General features: G+C 34.3%; 1 protein-coding gene across 1 annotated transcript in view; it reads left to right on the forward strand.

Moving 5' to 3' along the window:
- The window catches only part of Rttn (rotatin), a 157393-nt gene that overhangs the window by 33661 nt on the left and 108224 nt on the right, over nucleotides 1–15508 (forward strand). Inside the window, exons 12-19 of the mRNA XM_076837051.2 lie at nucleotides 326–538; nucleotides 1780–1892; nucleotides 2765–2891; nucleotides 8251–8376; nucleotides 9070–9186; nucleotides 10146–10285; nucleotides 13106–13277; nucleotides 14804–14903. Coding sequence (XP_076693166.2) covers nucleotides 326–538; nucleotides 1780–1892; nucleotides 2765–2891; nucleotides 8251–8376; nucleotides 9070–9186; nucleotides 10146–10285; nucleotides 13106–13277; nucleotides 14804–14903 — 1108 coding nt within the window. The remainder of the gene's footprint in view (nucleotides 1–325; nucleotides 539–1779; nucleotides 1893–2764; nucleotides 2892–8250; nucleotides 8377–9069; nucleotides 9187–10145; nucleotides 10286–13105; nucleotides 13278–14803; nucleotides 14904–15508) is intronic.

The following is a 15508-nucleotide window of genomic DNA, read 5'->3' on the forward strand; positions in this document are numbered from 1 at the left end:
GAAGGATAAACTGTGCAGAGCTTAGGAAGAGAGTAATTCTGGGTGTTAGTTTGGGGAAGGGAAGAAGAAAGTACTCAGTATTCTGGGCTTTCAGAAAGAATTGATGTTTGGGCGTAAGACATTTTGGGCAGAAAAAAAATTGCATTGCACAATGACATAGGGGTAGATGGTATGTTGGGAAATAGAATTTTCTTTGAAAAAAGCCTAGATTTTTGTGGTAGAGAATTACTAAAAAGGAAGTTGGACTAGATTAAGATTATAGTATTATCATATTTTTATAAAATTATTTCTTAAACAAAATTCTAATTTTTTTTTATTTATCAAGGCAAGTGAGTTTTTACCAGAGACGATGTCAACAGCATTATTTCTTCTTTCTTTGGACATGCCTGTTTCATTGGAATATCCAACTATTCACGAAGCTGTTGTGGCCTATTTGGAACAGCTGAATTCTGAAAACTACAGTATTTATAAACGAGCTGCAGAGGCTGTTTATTCAATTGAATGTACCTGTAACTTCCTGTCTGATGTGGGGAAGGAGGTAAGATGTTTGTTGATACCTCTTTTAAAAACTTGTAATGAAGTATTCAGAAAATTTATCCTATACAAGTTAATGGATATATAAAAATTGAATTGCTACAGATGAGATATGTTATTATTGAGTGGATCTATTAGTAGATTAAAGTAAGGACATGATTTGTATAAAAATAGAACATACTTCACATTAATGAATGGTGCTTATTTAAATATCAGTGTTCAAATAAAGAAATATTTAATTACAAGTATCTTAATACTTAATAGTGAGTACCTAAATGAAGTAACTTGCTGTATACAAACTAAGTGATGATTGATGTAACCATAGAATTATGAGGACCATTTTAAGGAATGCTTGCTGACATTTTTTGTTTTTATTTTATAGACACTTATTACATATTCATACTTAGAACCCTGTTTTTTTTTATTGAATGCAGTTATGAACTACATTGCTTATAAAATAATAAGATACTTATTAGGTATAATGTTGTAGTAATAGTTATGTATTTGTATTTATCCCTTTAAAAAAAAACACTGTTAGGGCATTACTTGGTATGCTGTCAATGAGAGGGTTAGTGAGTCTTAGAGATGACGTTGACTACAATCATGTTTTACTGTCTGAGAATACCAAAATGGATCCTGAAGTTATCGAAGAATTAGAGACAAAAATCCTGTTCCTTTTAGACCCTACAGAGGAGTATATCTGAATCTCATATTTATAATTTTCCTTTATTTACTTATTTACTTTTTCTTCCTCCTCTTCCTCCTCCTCTTTTACTTTCTTTCTTTTCCTTTTTAGTACCTTGATCCACTGGCATATGTCTTTCAGGAGAATTATTTCTGTAGTACTCTGCATGGTGATTTAATTACAACGTATCAAATGTCCTATATGTTCCTACTAGGACTGGTTAGGGTGTTAGAAGAGGGTGATGGATAATAAAGTACCCTTACCCTGCCTTTAGCAGGGGATGCAGGGACCCAAGCTAGTAGTTAAAGAACTAGGCAACTATGTTGCAGCTTCCTGCCTGCTGGTGTGAAACAGCATAGTCTGTGTGGTCTCAGCCAGAAGTTCCCAGAGCTACTCCCAGTTTGGCATTTTTAGGTTGCTTGTTGAGAAAGTCGATATAAACATGTATGCAAATATGAACAATCTCAGGGTCTCTGAATAATTTTTCTGAGTTTCTTGCTGTTGAGAATTTTATTGTATATGAACTTAACATTTATTATCCTATTCTGTTTCTTTTTCAGGGAGAGAAGAATTTCTTAGAATTAGTGGAGCTAGCTGACCAAGCCTTGTGTAGCTTTTCCTATCATCAGCATTTCCCTCTAATAAAAGAAATCATCTGCATTTGTTCAAAGATGTAATATTTTCTTTCTTAATATGATTCTATTATTGTAGGACACTGTGTGTGTCTCTCTCTCTGTGTGTATGTGTGTGTGTGTGTGTGTGTGTAAGTTTAGGAGTAATGAGAATTAAAATGACCTTAAATCTTTATTACTGTTGATTTAAATTGCTTTTCCATATGTCTGACTTGTAAATTATATGTGTATAGCTGCATTATATACATATAGTTTTTTTAAAATTATTTTTAAGTTGTAGTTGGACACAATACCTTTATTTTATTTATTTTTATATGGTGCTGAGGATCGAACCCAGGGCCTCACATATACTAGGCAAATGCTCTACAACTGAGCCACAACCCCAGCCCCACAAAGTTTATTTAAGAGTAAATTTTAAAAATGTCATGCCCATAATCAAAATGGTAACCTTTGGATTTTTATACATTTGTTTTGGTGTCCATCCAGACCAAATGTTCAAACACATTTGTTTACCTTTAAAGTTTTAATTGATAGTTTACATTTCAAGTTTTATAAGTTTTATTATTTTATACTTTTTCTTAAATGGAAGTTCGAAAAGCACTATTGTTGATTAATGTGTTTTGAGGACATTGGAGAAAATTCCTGTTTAGAAATTAATATCTTCATTGCTTTGTAATAATAAATCTATTACATGTTTAACATTAATTATGAGATTTTAAAAGGCATTTTAAAAAATTCTCTTTGAGAACATTTTCTACTCTAAAACAAGTGTTTAGGTAATTTCCAGTAGTCTGTTTAGTTACATCCCAGCTGGAGGAAGTAGAGTAGGAAGATGTCTCCTTCAGTATGCTTTGCAGTCTTTTCTTAGCTCTGACTTGCCTTGCACATCATGGATGTTTTCCTTTTTTACCAGTTGGAAATCTGCACAGGCCAGTCCACTGCTGCAAGGAGAAAGTCAGAAAGTGTTCCTGCACATGTTGTCCCACCCATTGCCACAAGTGAAAGCTGAAACTTACAACTGCTGTCTGGAGATGGTTAAGGTGGCGGTTGGTTTTGTTTTGAGAACTAGTAATGGATTCTCTTATTAGTCTTCCAGAATTAAATTACTCGACCTTTTGCAAGAGATATAAAAAAACAATATTCCATAAAAATACATGTCAATTCTAGGAAATATGTACTATTTTAAAAAAATGTTATTTGTTCTTTTTAGGAAATATATACTACTAAATTCCATTAGCTTAGTAAGTCTTGCAATTGAATTGCTTTATTATATTTTAACATTCTTGTATGTACTATGTATAACAAATGTTTGTATTTTGCCATTTTTTACTTCTGATCCATTTTAATGTATTTATTTATTTATTTTTGTGGGTCTGAAGATCAAACCTGGAATCTCAAGCATGCCAGGCAAAGCATTCTACCATTGAGCTATACTCTTGGCCCACTTCTGATCTGTTTTTATTCACACAAATAGAAATACTGCAGAGTGGAAGCTTCTTTCTTTTCTCTTCACTCTTCTTCCTCCATTGCAGTGTGGCCACTCATAAAGTTGGTCTGTGTCCTTCCTATCCATTTTTTAATGTATATGTTTACTATATACACTATCTTTAAGTATGATATACTATTTTTTTCTCTTTTTAAAAACTATATGTCATACCACACATGATTTTACCAGTTGTTCTTTTCATTTCATGGTAGGATTTGAGGTCCACCTAGTTTATTCTTCCATATTGTTAAGCTTGAATAGCTTTTTTTTTTTTTTTTTTTTTTTTAAACTGGTAAATATTTAGGTTTAGCCCCACACCATACACACCCACACACTATTTTTTTTTTGGTGGTGCTAGGAGTCCAACACAGGGTCAGACAAGCACTCTACCACTGAACTATATCCCTAGCGTGATTGAGTCCTTTTTACTACAGTAAGTTTTTCAGTATTTTCTGACTTTGTGCCTATGTTTGGAAATGTTTTGATTTCACTTTACTTTTTTGTGGTGCTGGGGATCAAACTCAGGACTTTGCACATGCTGGACAAGCACTCTACTAACTGAGCTGTATCTCTAGCCCTTCACTTTACTCTTGAATAATAATTTTCCTGAAATAGAATTATAGAATGACTGCTGTGTGTCCTTAGTACTTTTCCAGTGTTGCTTAATTCTTGTTAGACTTCTGCTTTTGATTAGTTTGCTACCAGCTAAATTATAATTTCTTTGTATTTTTTTTGCTTCTTACTTTTTTTATTATATTACAAGCATTTGTCACATTTTTATAAACATGTCACTTACAATATTTAATCATTGCATAATATTCCACCACAATTTTATAACATGATTTTTGTAACAATTACTTAGCCAGTTTTCTATCATATAAACTGTTTCCAATTTTTTATCTTCATATATAGTACAGCAGTGAATGTTTTTGTACATCATCTTTGTCCCACATTTAGGATTTGTTCTTTTTCTTTTTTTATTTTCTTCTACAGATATTTATTGAGAATCCATTCTAAGCCAGACACTGTTCTAGGTGCTGCAGATACAATGTCACTGAAACATAGATGCATCAGTGTATTTTTTCCCTCTATAGTTTTTTCGTTTTTAAATTAAAAAAAATCTTTTCTCTGGCATTTCATAGTTTCATTACAGTGTATTACTCTGCACACTTGTTTTTAAAATTTATTTTGCCTAGGACTTTTCAATGCAACACTCATGTCTGTCTCTGTCTGTATTCCTGTATAATTTTCAATCATTATTAATTTGAATATTGCTTTCCTCCTATCCTTTCTACTCTCTCCAAGTCTTTTATCTTTTTTTTCCCAGTTGCTTTTCTACTTCATGATCTCAGTGGTTCTTTTTTATTTTTTAAATTTCTTATAATTAGCTATACATGACAGTAGAATGCATTTGGAGAAGTCTCCCATCTTTGAGGAATTTGTTTCTTGCAGATAACGTGCAGTTGAGTCTTTTTAAAAAATCTACTTTACCAGTCTGTCTTTTAATTAAAGAGCTGATACCTTTTATACTTAGAGTTATTATAGAGAAATGTTTATTGTTTCTTGTCTTTTTGATTTATTTCTAATGTTTAATCTAATTCTATTTTTTTTACTTAATTACTCTTTTAATGACATTTATCTTTCCTGAGCTTTGGTGTTTTTGTTTTTTAACTTCTCTGTGTAAGATTTTTAAAGATATTTTGAGTTACTGGCTTAGTTGTTATAAATTCTTTTAAGTTTATACTTATCTTGAAAGGTTTTAAGTTTCCTTCAATTTTGAAGGATAGCTTTGCTAGATATAGCAATGTTGTTTGGTAGTAATTTTCATTTAGTTCTTGAAACACATTATTCTATGACCTCTTGGATTTTTAGGGTTTCTGAGAAGTCTTATGTTAATATGATTGGTTTGTCTCTAAAGGTGACTTGTTTTTCTCTTGAGACTTTTAAAATTCTATTTTTATTCTGTATATTTAGCATTCTATTCATAATTTGTTGTGGAGAATTTCTTTTTTGATCTTGTCTAGTTGGGATTCTAAATGCCTCCTATATCTGCATGTCCATAATATTTTCAAAGTTTGGAAAACAATGTTTTTTTTCCTTTAATACAGTCTGAATATTCAAGGCCAGCCATTCTTTTCAGGCTCTGAGAGTTGGTTTTGTTCTTGACCTGATCCATTGCTATGACTTTCAACTGATTTTTTAAAATTAGATTTATTTCTAAGATTTCTGTTTTACTCTTCTTCAAAACCTCTGTCTCTTTATCGAAATGCTTTTTCACATTCTATACTTTTTTCTATAGTTTATTTCTTAGATCTGCTTAGATCTTGTTCTAATTATTTCAGCAAGTGATTCTTTGGTTTCTTTGTCCTGAATTTCTTCTACTTCAGTATCTGTGGATTCACTTTTTGGGAGACTGTAAATTTTGGAGTTGTCTTGTTGGACTGTTTCTTCATGTTTTCTGATGTCTGATGTTTGTACATCTGTTGATATGCATTCCTGTTACATGCAGGGTCCTTTAGTGGTTAATTGTATCTTTAGTATAAGTCCCAGGCTGGGGAATATCTTAGCTTCAGCATGTCCAGTCAGCATAATCAGAGCCTCATGTCCAACTGCCAGTAACACTTTGGGAGAAGATAGTAACTGCCAGAAAGAGTGGTGATTCAAGAGCAGTCCGCATCAGCATACACCATGAAGCTGCTCCTGCTGACCTCTCTATACCTCTCAGCTAAAGTGAGAAATAATCCAGAATGGGCTGAAGAAACTAAATATTAAATATAACAGACTAAATTCGATTGGAAGAAGGGATAAAAAATAAAATAGAAAAAAAAGGGTGTGGGGGAGGGAAGGGAGAAAAAAGATAGCATGAGGAAAGAAAAAGGATGAAGGAAAGGAAAAGGGAATGAAATCAGTAAACGAGAAGAACTGTTGGGAGAGGGTCCAATTAATTGACAAAACATGTAAAATTAGAAGTGTAAAAACACAATATTTGGGAGTTCACTAGAAATGAGTTTAAATCAAGTAGTTATTGCAATAGCAGTCATAAAGAGATTTGGTTTTCTTCTAGCTGAAATTTTTAGAGTGGAGACATTTCTCTCCAGGTTTTTGAATTTAGAATCCTTAGCTGTGAAGCAGTTTGTGTGACAGTAACATTGTTCTGTTTATTTTTTCTCAGCTTTGTCGCAGATTGGCCAAACTTGTTAGGGCTTTGTTGAGTTTCACCCCCTTTGCCTGGCAGCATCTGTTGGGGGAGTGTTGTCTGTTTTGAAGCTCTCAGAGTAGCTTTGTTATTATGACCTGGATGGGAGTAGAAGTCTGGCATAGCTGCTGTCCGGTCCTCCGCCCTCTCACCCTGCAGCCTATAGACTGGTTTGGACTGTGCCGCACGTCTTGTTCAAAGAGCTTCAGTCTGTGTGCTGAGGGATGTGTGTGGGATGCATCAGTTTGACTTCCAGGCACCTCTGGCCATGGGGCAGGTTGTGTGGGTTCCCTCGGTAGGCTGTGTTGGGTTTAGTGCTTTCCACCCGACCTTGATAGTGCCCATCTCTGAACTTTTTCAGCATGCTGCTTATCCCAGAACCCAGATCACCAAATGCAAATGAAAGCACCCTTAGCTTGCAGACTTGTAGACTGGCAGTTGTGGTTCCCACAGCCCAGACCTCCAGTCTCACTCCTGTGCACAGACTGACTAGAGTACGTGGGCACCCATTGATCCAGTGAAAAGAAAAGCATAAGTGGCTATTGGGTCTTGGGTACTCAGGAAGCCAGCATACCAAAAACAAGACCAACATGAATGGGGAAAAAAAAAGTGTAGATCAGTATGAAAAAGGTAAATGACAGGCGTTTCTAGATTCTACTCAGGAAGTCTAAACAGTGAGTCTTTTTAAATTGTCATCACTTTCCTACTCTCACTATCTGCAATGGAGGGTGCTGGACTTCTCTTGCAATGGCTCATCTCATTGTATCTGAGCTTATTTTCTGTTTGGATTGTGAATTGTTGGGCAGAACCTGTTTTTATTAAATTTGGTGGGAGAATTCAGCTTGTTGTGCCAAGTGTGCTGCTGCAGTCTTTTCTTTTTATTAATTTTGTTTTTGTTCTAGAAACTGATATTTCAGGTTTTCACCTGATTGCTTGCACTGAGTGCCTACTGGCATTTACCACAGTGTTCTTACCCCAACATGCTGCCCTTGCACTGTGGTTTAATTCAGTCTTGGGGAGTTGCTATGATGATGTTGTTTTCTTTGATCTGCAGTATGCTGATTTTATCCAGTGGCATTTGCTTGTTCAGATACAAAATTGTCTGTGGTATAAAGTTAATAGTTGAAAAGAAAAACTTTATGTAGGATGTGTGTGTGTGTGTGTGTGTATATAATTTTTTGAACTGGAATTACTACTAGTGGTTAGAGAGTAGTAATTTTCATGATGAAAAAATATTTATATAACTCATTATTGCTTGCATTTTCACCTTCTATGTTGTATTTAAATTCTACTAATGTTTCTAGTAGCTTTTAACAAAATATTTTTCTTTATCATAAATTGAGAAAAGAATTTGTGATATTTCTTCTAAGAAGTAGTGTAGAGTCATTACTTAGATATATGTGTCCCTCAACAATAATTTGTCTTTTAACTTGAATTTTGTTTTTTTAAACCTCATTAAATAAAATGCAAATTAGGATGAGTTTCTTATTTTATTCAGCAGTTTGGTTATTTAATTTTATCAGAATTAGGTATGTTGGCAGAAGCATATAATATACTTCTCGTACAGACTCAAACATTACAAGATAGAAAATTCTTTTTATGCCATTAATTAAAAGTAAGTTGTGATGAAGTGAAAACTAAAATTGGAAGTGAATTATAATTATAAGAAAGAATGACTGCCACTAATTCTAAAAATAAATTTTGTGTTATTCTACAGGAATGTTTAGGTGTCCATAATGTCACTAAGCCTGTATCTTCACTTTGTAATGGAATTCATTTTCTACTTCATCCAAAAGTTCTGTATGAAATTTCTGCTTTTGGTATGCAAGAACCCCAAAATGAGGTATGACGTATTAAAAATGAGTGTAAAATATTACACAGCCAAATGAAAGTAATATTCTAATAAAATTGTAAATTATAACGAGAAACTGATATTTGTCTTTGATATATTTGTTTAGTTGAGGGTTTTTTTTTTTAACCAGGAATTGAACCCAGGGGTGCTTAATCATTGAGTCACATCCCCAGTGCTTTATTTATTTATTTAGTTAGTTTTATTTTAAGACAGGGTCTTGATAAGTTTCTGAGACTAGCTTTGAACTTGCAATCCTCCTGCCTTACCCTCCTAAAGTGCTGGGATTATAGGTGTGCGCCACTGTGTCCAGCTAGTTGAGATGTTATTTATATGAAGAAATACTAAAGACACTGTGGGAATATAAATATAAAATGCATTTGATCTTTAAGAATTCAGGTCAATTTACTTATAGTTTTTATCTGACTTACAGAGAACCATAGTGATAGTAAGTAGGTTATGGCAAATTTTTATTTTTATTTATAAAGATAGAAAAGTGGAGATCATTAAGGGAGAAAAACACTAAGTGGAAGTCATTAAGGGACAAAATGTAAGATGATGCTGTGGAAATAGGAACATTTAAAGACAGAGATACTAGTTGTGGGCCTTTCTAGGTTGTGTGAAGCATTGCAGGTGTGTGAGCGGGACAGCTGGTGTTGGTGGACCATTGTGTCTGTTGTTGAGCAGGTGAATGCTGCTGCCAAGGCCATTCTGCTGTATCTGCTTCAGGGACGAATGATGATGACACTGCTGACCTGGAACAAGTTTATCGAGTCTCTCTGTCCTGTCCTTCCAGTACTGCAGGTACTCTGTGTAGTTCACCTTTTATAATACCATTTATCTTTGCCTGAATGTGATATATTAAAAGCATGCAAGCAGCATGTTGTGAGAAAAATGAAGAGGTGCTGTGAAGACACTGTGGATAAGTGAACAGAAAGGGGTGGCTGTCTTATTTCTGGCAGAAGGTTAAACGAGGAGAGCTAATTTGTCCACGTATGCCTTATGCAGGTGGGAGGTTAAAAAGTGAGGTGCAGGCTGTTAGTACTGATGTGAAAAACAGACCTCAACCTTCTACAAAGGATTTATGCATAGCTAACAGTGCTTTCCAAGCAGACATTAATTACATTACTAATCTGCCTCATGAGTTCTGTTTGTGCCTGTGTATGGTTTGAATGATTTCTTGATTAACAAGCTCTTAGAAACAATGCCTTTTGAGCAATCTTTCTGGATAAAAGAAGGATGAGGGAAATTCAGATCCTTACCTCCCTCAGATGAAAAGGTGGAGATAGGAGATACCACCATAGGCATGGCCCTTTTTCAGGAGAACCCCAGAACCCAGGACCCAGGCCTCCATCATTGAAGCTCACAGGACCTGTGTCACGTACAGAGTATTTGTATCACTCTCTTTTACCCTGGGGACAGAGTGAAGTACCTCATCTAGGGGACGTGCCACCACTACATCTTGGAAAATAGAAAAATCTGCATGTTTCAAGAATGTTGACATAATTTCCTGAAGTTCTTTAGTATTATTGTTTAAATATAGTTTTTTTTTAATACAGTTCTATTTAGAATCCTTTATATAGGTTATTTTAAAAAGTCACTGGTTTATTCAGTTGAATTATAAAAAATTTATGAGTTGCATGACAATTATTATTTATGAGTTTATTTATTATAATTTATGAGTTTACCTACAATTATTATTTATAGGTTGAAAAACTAATATGTATAAATTTAAATAAGAATTTCTCTTAAAAAATTATTAGGGTTATGCCGACCTAGAAGACTCTTTGGGTAACTGCATTCTCCTTCTGAGCCAAGCGGGTTCTGAGGCAGGAGAAGGCATCCTTCCTTGTACTACCCGGCTAAAGTCTGTTCTGCGACTCTTGCTGGTGAAAAAGCTATCGTGAGTACAGTGTGATGTTTTGAATATAAAAGATAAATGGAAACCTTCTAAGGAAGTGTGGTAATTTTATCAATCTGAAGGAGCATCAGACTAAAGGATGTATTGGAAGAAACTAATATGTGAAATCAAGCAGATGCAAGGTGTTCTTGATGTTTTCCTGAAATATTTCATCCATTTTATAGCCTACTCATCCCTTGTCAGATGAGTCTGTGTTGAAGTTCTCCACTCAGTGCTGTTCACTAGTGCTGTAGGCAAGTTGGAGAACCATGGAGATTAGTAAGTTGGAAAACTATAGTGTATTCTCATCTTTTCTTTAGAAATTATTAGTTCTTGAAATGATCCTTTTCTAAACATCTGTTCTGAAAATTAAGTTTTCCAAAAAGTATTTGGAAAGCCTTGCTAAGCTTGTATGAGATAACTCATAGAGTGGTGAATTATTTTCACCTCAGTTTGTGAGAAACTAAAATGGTCTTTTCCTTGACTGTTGTTAGAGTAGATATTTTGACGTAAAAGAAAAGAAAGAGCAATTTGCAATTTCCTTCTTTCTCTGTCAGTGCAACATGAATCTTCTCTATTGCTCTCTTCAGGCAACAGTGGTTAGATTTTCCTTAATTGAGAAGAGAAACAAGTTTAGAGTCAACATGGACAAGCAGTGATGAAGAAGAGTCAATTGAAAAAGCTGGCAGGATAAGCAGACATTCTTTTGACAAATGGCTAATTTTTTCTCCAAATCTTACATTAGGATAATATAGCAGTTTATTTCGAAATAGATGATTAAACTGAAAACAAGAAAGTAGGTAGAAATAAACTAAAGCATTAAGGAGATGGAAGGAGGAAAATCAATGGAAGAGATTCTAAAAAATATCTGTAAGGTATGCAGAGTAGAGTTATAGGAAAATTAGGGCAGATGGAACTTGCCTCCACATGTTTCATAGTTCCTGAGCAGGGTGTTTATCACGTACTAGTGTAAAATTATTACTTATTCTAATCTCCAAGTTCAGCAATTTAACACAATGGAAGTTTATTTCTTGTTCACTTGAGGGGACCCAAGGTCCCTAGGTCAACAAAGATACTCTTAACAGGCAGGATGTCCCCAGGAGCTTAGGACAAGGCCAGGACTTTCTGGGTAAAATAATTCTGTGTTATAAAGAACTTAAAATAATTTGAATTACACATTCATTTTCCTTATTTGATTAATTCTGTCCTATCCCATTAATTCTGTAAATTCCATGTAGGCAGGAACCCTATTATTGGCCAATCTTTGTATCTTCAGAAATTGAGTACTTTATACATAAAATTACTCAAAAAGTAGTGAGAAAATTGGATACATTATTGGGACAAGTGAATTTTGCTACCCTGTGCTAAACCTAAAAATATACCAAATTTATGTCAGAAAAGAAGATGCACGAAGATATGCTTTACATGTTTCTATTGCTACCCTTCTTTTCTAAGGGTTGAAATGATCCATAAATTTAGAATCCCAGATGTTAATATAGGTATTATTGGTGTAGAAAAAAGGAACAAGTATATGTCTACACCTGTGCCCTGCCAGCTGGGTCTTCTGTGTTGCCCAGGCTTGTCTCAGATTTCTGGCTTAAGTAATCCTGTGTCACTCTGCCTCCTGAGTCGTAGGATTACGATTTTGCACTATAGCAAACATCCAGTTTAGATGTTCTAGCCTTGCTAAGCTTGTATGAGGTAACTCAGCAAATTGAGAGGGAGAAAGTTACCATCTGAGAGTAAGTGTTAGTCTTCTAGAGATGAAATCTGTTAATAATAGTGTAGTAAATACCTTATATTAGTTTCAGAAAGTGTTTGAGTGTTTCCATTTGCCCACAAGGTGTGGTCAAATGTGGGAATGTCAACACTGACTTGGGCCCTGCCCTTCCAGAATTTGGCCTATAATTGGAAAGATAGATCTTATTAACAATTATACTTTATTATTGGTTTTATTAAAGTGAGATAAATGTTAACAATTTAGGTGACTTCAGGGTGACAGGTCCACAAACAGCAAGGTAACTTTTCTAGTCTGTTGGAGAGAGGTCATGTTGTAGCTATGGTCTTGTGGGTGGTACTTAAAATCGGGTGGCTTGTACTATTGCTTAAAATTGCCGTATTTCCTGGTAGTTGGAGAGACCCTACCAGAAGAGTGACAGATGACATGTTTATTCCAGTTTCTCCTACTAGTGACCTTTCTGCATTGCATGGTTTTCTGTTTTTCAGTGCATTGTCTAGTGGCATGTAATGTTTAATTTTTTCTTAAAAAACTTTCATCTCCCCATTTAACTGTTCCATTTTATATAAAGAATTATAAAAGAAATTTTTGTATTTGAAAGGAGTCTGACCCAAATATAAGAACATTTTCAAACATTGTAATAATGTTATACTTTAGTTATTAGCTTAATTACTCTCCTAGAGTTTTAGATTTATTTTTTGGAATTATTTATTTAGATTTATTATTTGGGATCTGGTCATGAATCCCTGATATGTTTTGAGATTGAGATAGATCACTAGATTTGAAGTCAGAAGTTAAAAATTTAATTTTCAGATTGTCTTTTTTAAGTTGACTGTGCTATGTAGTCTCAGTGAGTCTATCAAATTGGTAATTCCTGATTTTGGATGTTTATTTTTAATTGAATAAATAATTTTAGTCATATGTGAAAGACTTTAATAGAAAAAGGAAAATATTTTTGGTAAGGCAGTATTAATAAGTATGACTGATTTGCTGTGTTGACATACAATAATTCTTGGGAATTATAGGCCTTTTCTATAGATACTTAAATATTACAAAGTATTGACTTAAGTGCTTCCTGTTTTTAGGGTCCGTTCACTAGCTTTGAAGCTTTTAGCATTTTATCTTGCCAGTGAAGAAGGGGCTGATACAAAACGCCCCATAATAGATGCCAGAATTCTTTCCAGAGTTACTAATCTATTTATTGTGAAGAAACCTATTGAACTGAAACTGGATGACAGAAAAGAATTGCTTATTAAGGTAACTGTGACTTTTTTAGTTTGTACTCTGTGGTTCTTTGATGCATTTGTACATCACATATTTTTATGACATTCTTTAAATGTGCTGGGGGGAGGACGGTGGTGATTCAGAGCTGGGTTCTTCTCACTTCTAGCTATATTTGTTAATTGAACAAGTATGTCCTGCGTGTCTATTGTATGCCAGCAATTGTGTTCCTTTTAATTTAGTGTATATATTAGATATGCAAATTGTTTTGAATAGTGTCTTAAATATAGCATAAGTCAAATATAGTACAAAGAAATTATGTGATGATTTAAAAATAAATATAACTGACATAAAAACTATTGAAAATTCTTCCTATATTGCAATTGCCTATAATAGCAAAAAAGGGAGAAGTTCTTTTGACAAAAAGTTTCACCTCTTCATCTCAACAAAAAAAAATAATATAGAATGCAGAGGCAGTTTCTCTTAAATATTATGATGTTTCTGAGATTTGTTGTTGTTGTTAATCTTTTTTCCTAAATCTTAAATAGTTTCACAAGTTTAGCATCCATTTCCCTGTCTTTAATCAGGAATGCTGTATATCATGTGGGACACATAGAAAAGTCTGAAGAAAGTTGACCATTATCTTCATTAATACATTCCTGTGTTTTGTAGTTTCTCATTTCACTTCAAGTTTGCAACCTGTCAGTTTTTATTTAAGTTTAGATAAGTTCACCAGTGCCAGTACAGTTTTGTTGTTGTTGTTGTTGTTGTTGTTTGTTTATTTTTAAGAGGAAACACATTAGTTGTTTCCTAATCTAAATGTTAAGGGCCAGATGACAGTCCTGGCAGAAAGACTGGAGAGTCTTCCTCTGGCCACATGTAAGGTCCAGTTGGGGAACTGCTTTGTATTAAAGCACTGACAGTCACTGTTTGTCTTGTGTGTAGTTTGTTGGAAGGTGGGGAGGGAAAATTTTGTCTTTTGTGAGTCCTTAGGCTAGATGATAGCATTAGGTGGGAGAAAGGAGGTTGTCTTTATTGTGTTTGTGTTGCTGGGTTTGATATTTCAGATTCTGTGCTGCCATGACATGAGCTAGTATCAGGCTCTGTCACTTCCTTGGACTTGTCTATTACCTTTCAGAAGGTAGGAAGGTAAAAGGCCAGAGCATTTCCAGCTGGTGGCTCTTGGGAACAGGAGGGAGGTACTGAGTCATAAGTCCAGAAGGCCTTTTGTACGACGTTAGCCTGGTGTGACTTGTAGAGCAGTTAGGAAGCATGGGTGTCTCCCGTCAAGTTCTCAAGGTGTCTAATGATTGAATGGGTTATGAATAACTTCCTGGCAAAATATGTTAAGAGAGGCTATTTGACATGATGGCTCTTTGTTTTATACCCAAAGTTCTTCCCCGACCTACTACACTACTGTTGCAAATTTACACGTAAATACATCAGTTACTTACTTAAGTTGACTTTTCCAGATTTTGGTCTTACAGCATAAACTGTAAAATTTTATAAAGAGAATTTGAAGCAGGTAAAAATGTAACTTATTTATTTTTTTTGGTTTGTAGTTGGACACTGTTGAAAAAGTACATGAAATTTTCACCTCAGATGATGTTGATCTTGTTTTGAGAAAGTCAGCTGCAGAACAGTTAGCTGTGATTTTGCAAGGTAATATCTATGCTGCTTCTGATAGATTTGAGATTGCTGTATGGTCAGGTCTTGGCACAGTACAATTTGTGGGTCTCATCTAGCCTGTGGCCTGTTTTTTGTTTGTTGAGTGTTTCTTGTCTTCAAGTTAAGAATGGTTTTTACATCTTTAGAGTTGTTAGATAAACAGAAACCAAGACCAAAGACCATAGGTGGCCTACAAAGCCTAACATATTTACTGTTTCTTTACAGAAACAGTTATACTGTGTGCGTGTTCAAATATGTAAAAACAAATCCCACCACTATGTACAACCTTAATGAACTAATACAAAGTACATATCCATAAGACATATATGTAGATCATAATTTGATCCACAATACATCATTTGGTAGAATTATCATATTCTAAAATATTGATAGAATTTTCACAGAAAGTTTTCTTCCTTTTCTTTTTTAAAAATTTATTTTTATTTTTATTTTATTTTTTTAGCTGTCAATGAATCTTTACTTTATTTGTTTATATGTGGTGCTGTGAATTGAACCCAGTGCCTCACACATGCTAGGCAGGCAGGCGATCTACCACTGAGCTACAACCCCTTCCCTTATGTTCCTTTCTTAAGTTATGC

Source organism: Callospermophilus lateralis, chromosome 17 (assembly GCF_048772815.1).
Source record: "Callospermophilus lateralis isolate mCalLat2 chromosome 17, mCalLat2.hap1, whole genome shotgun sequence".
NCBI classification, from domain to species: Eukaryota; Metazoa; Chordata; class Mammalia; order Rodentia; family Sciuridae; genus Callospermophilus; species Callospermophilus lateralis.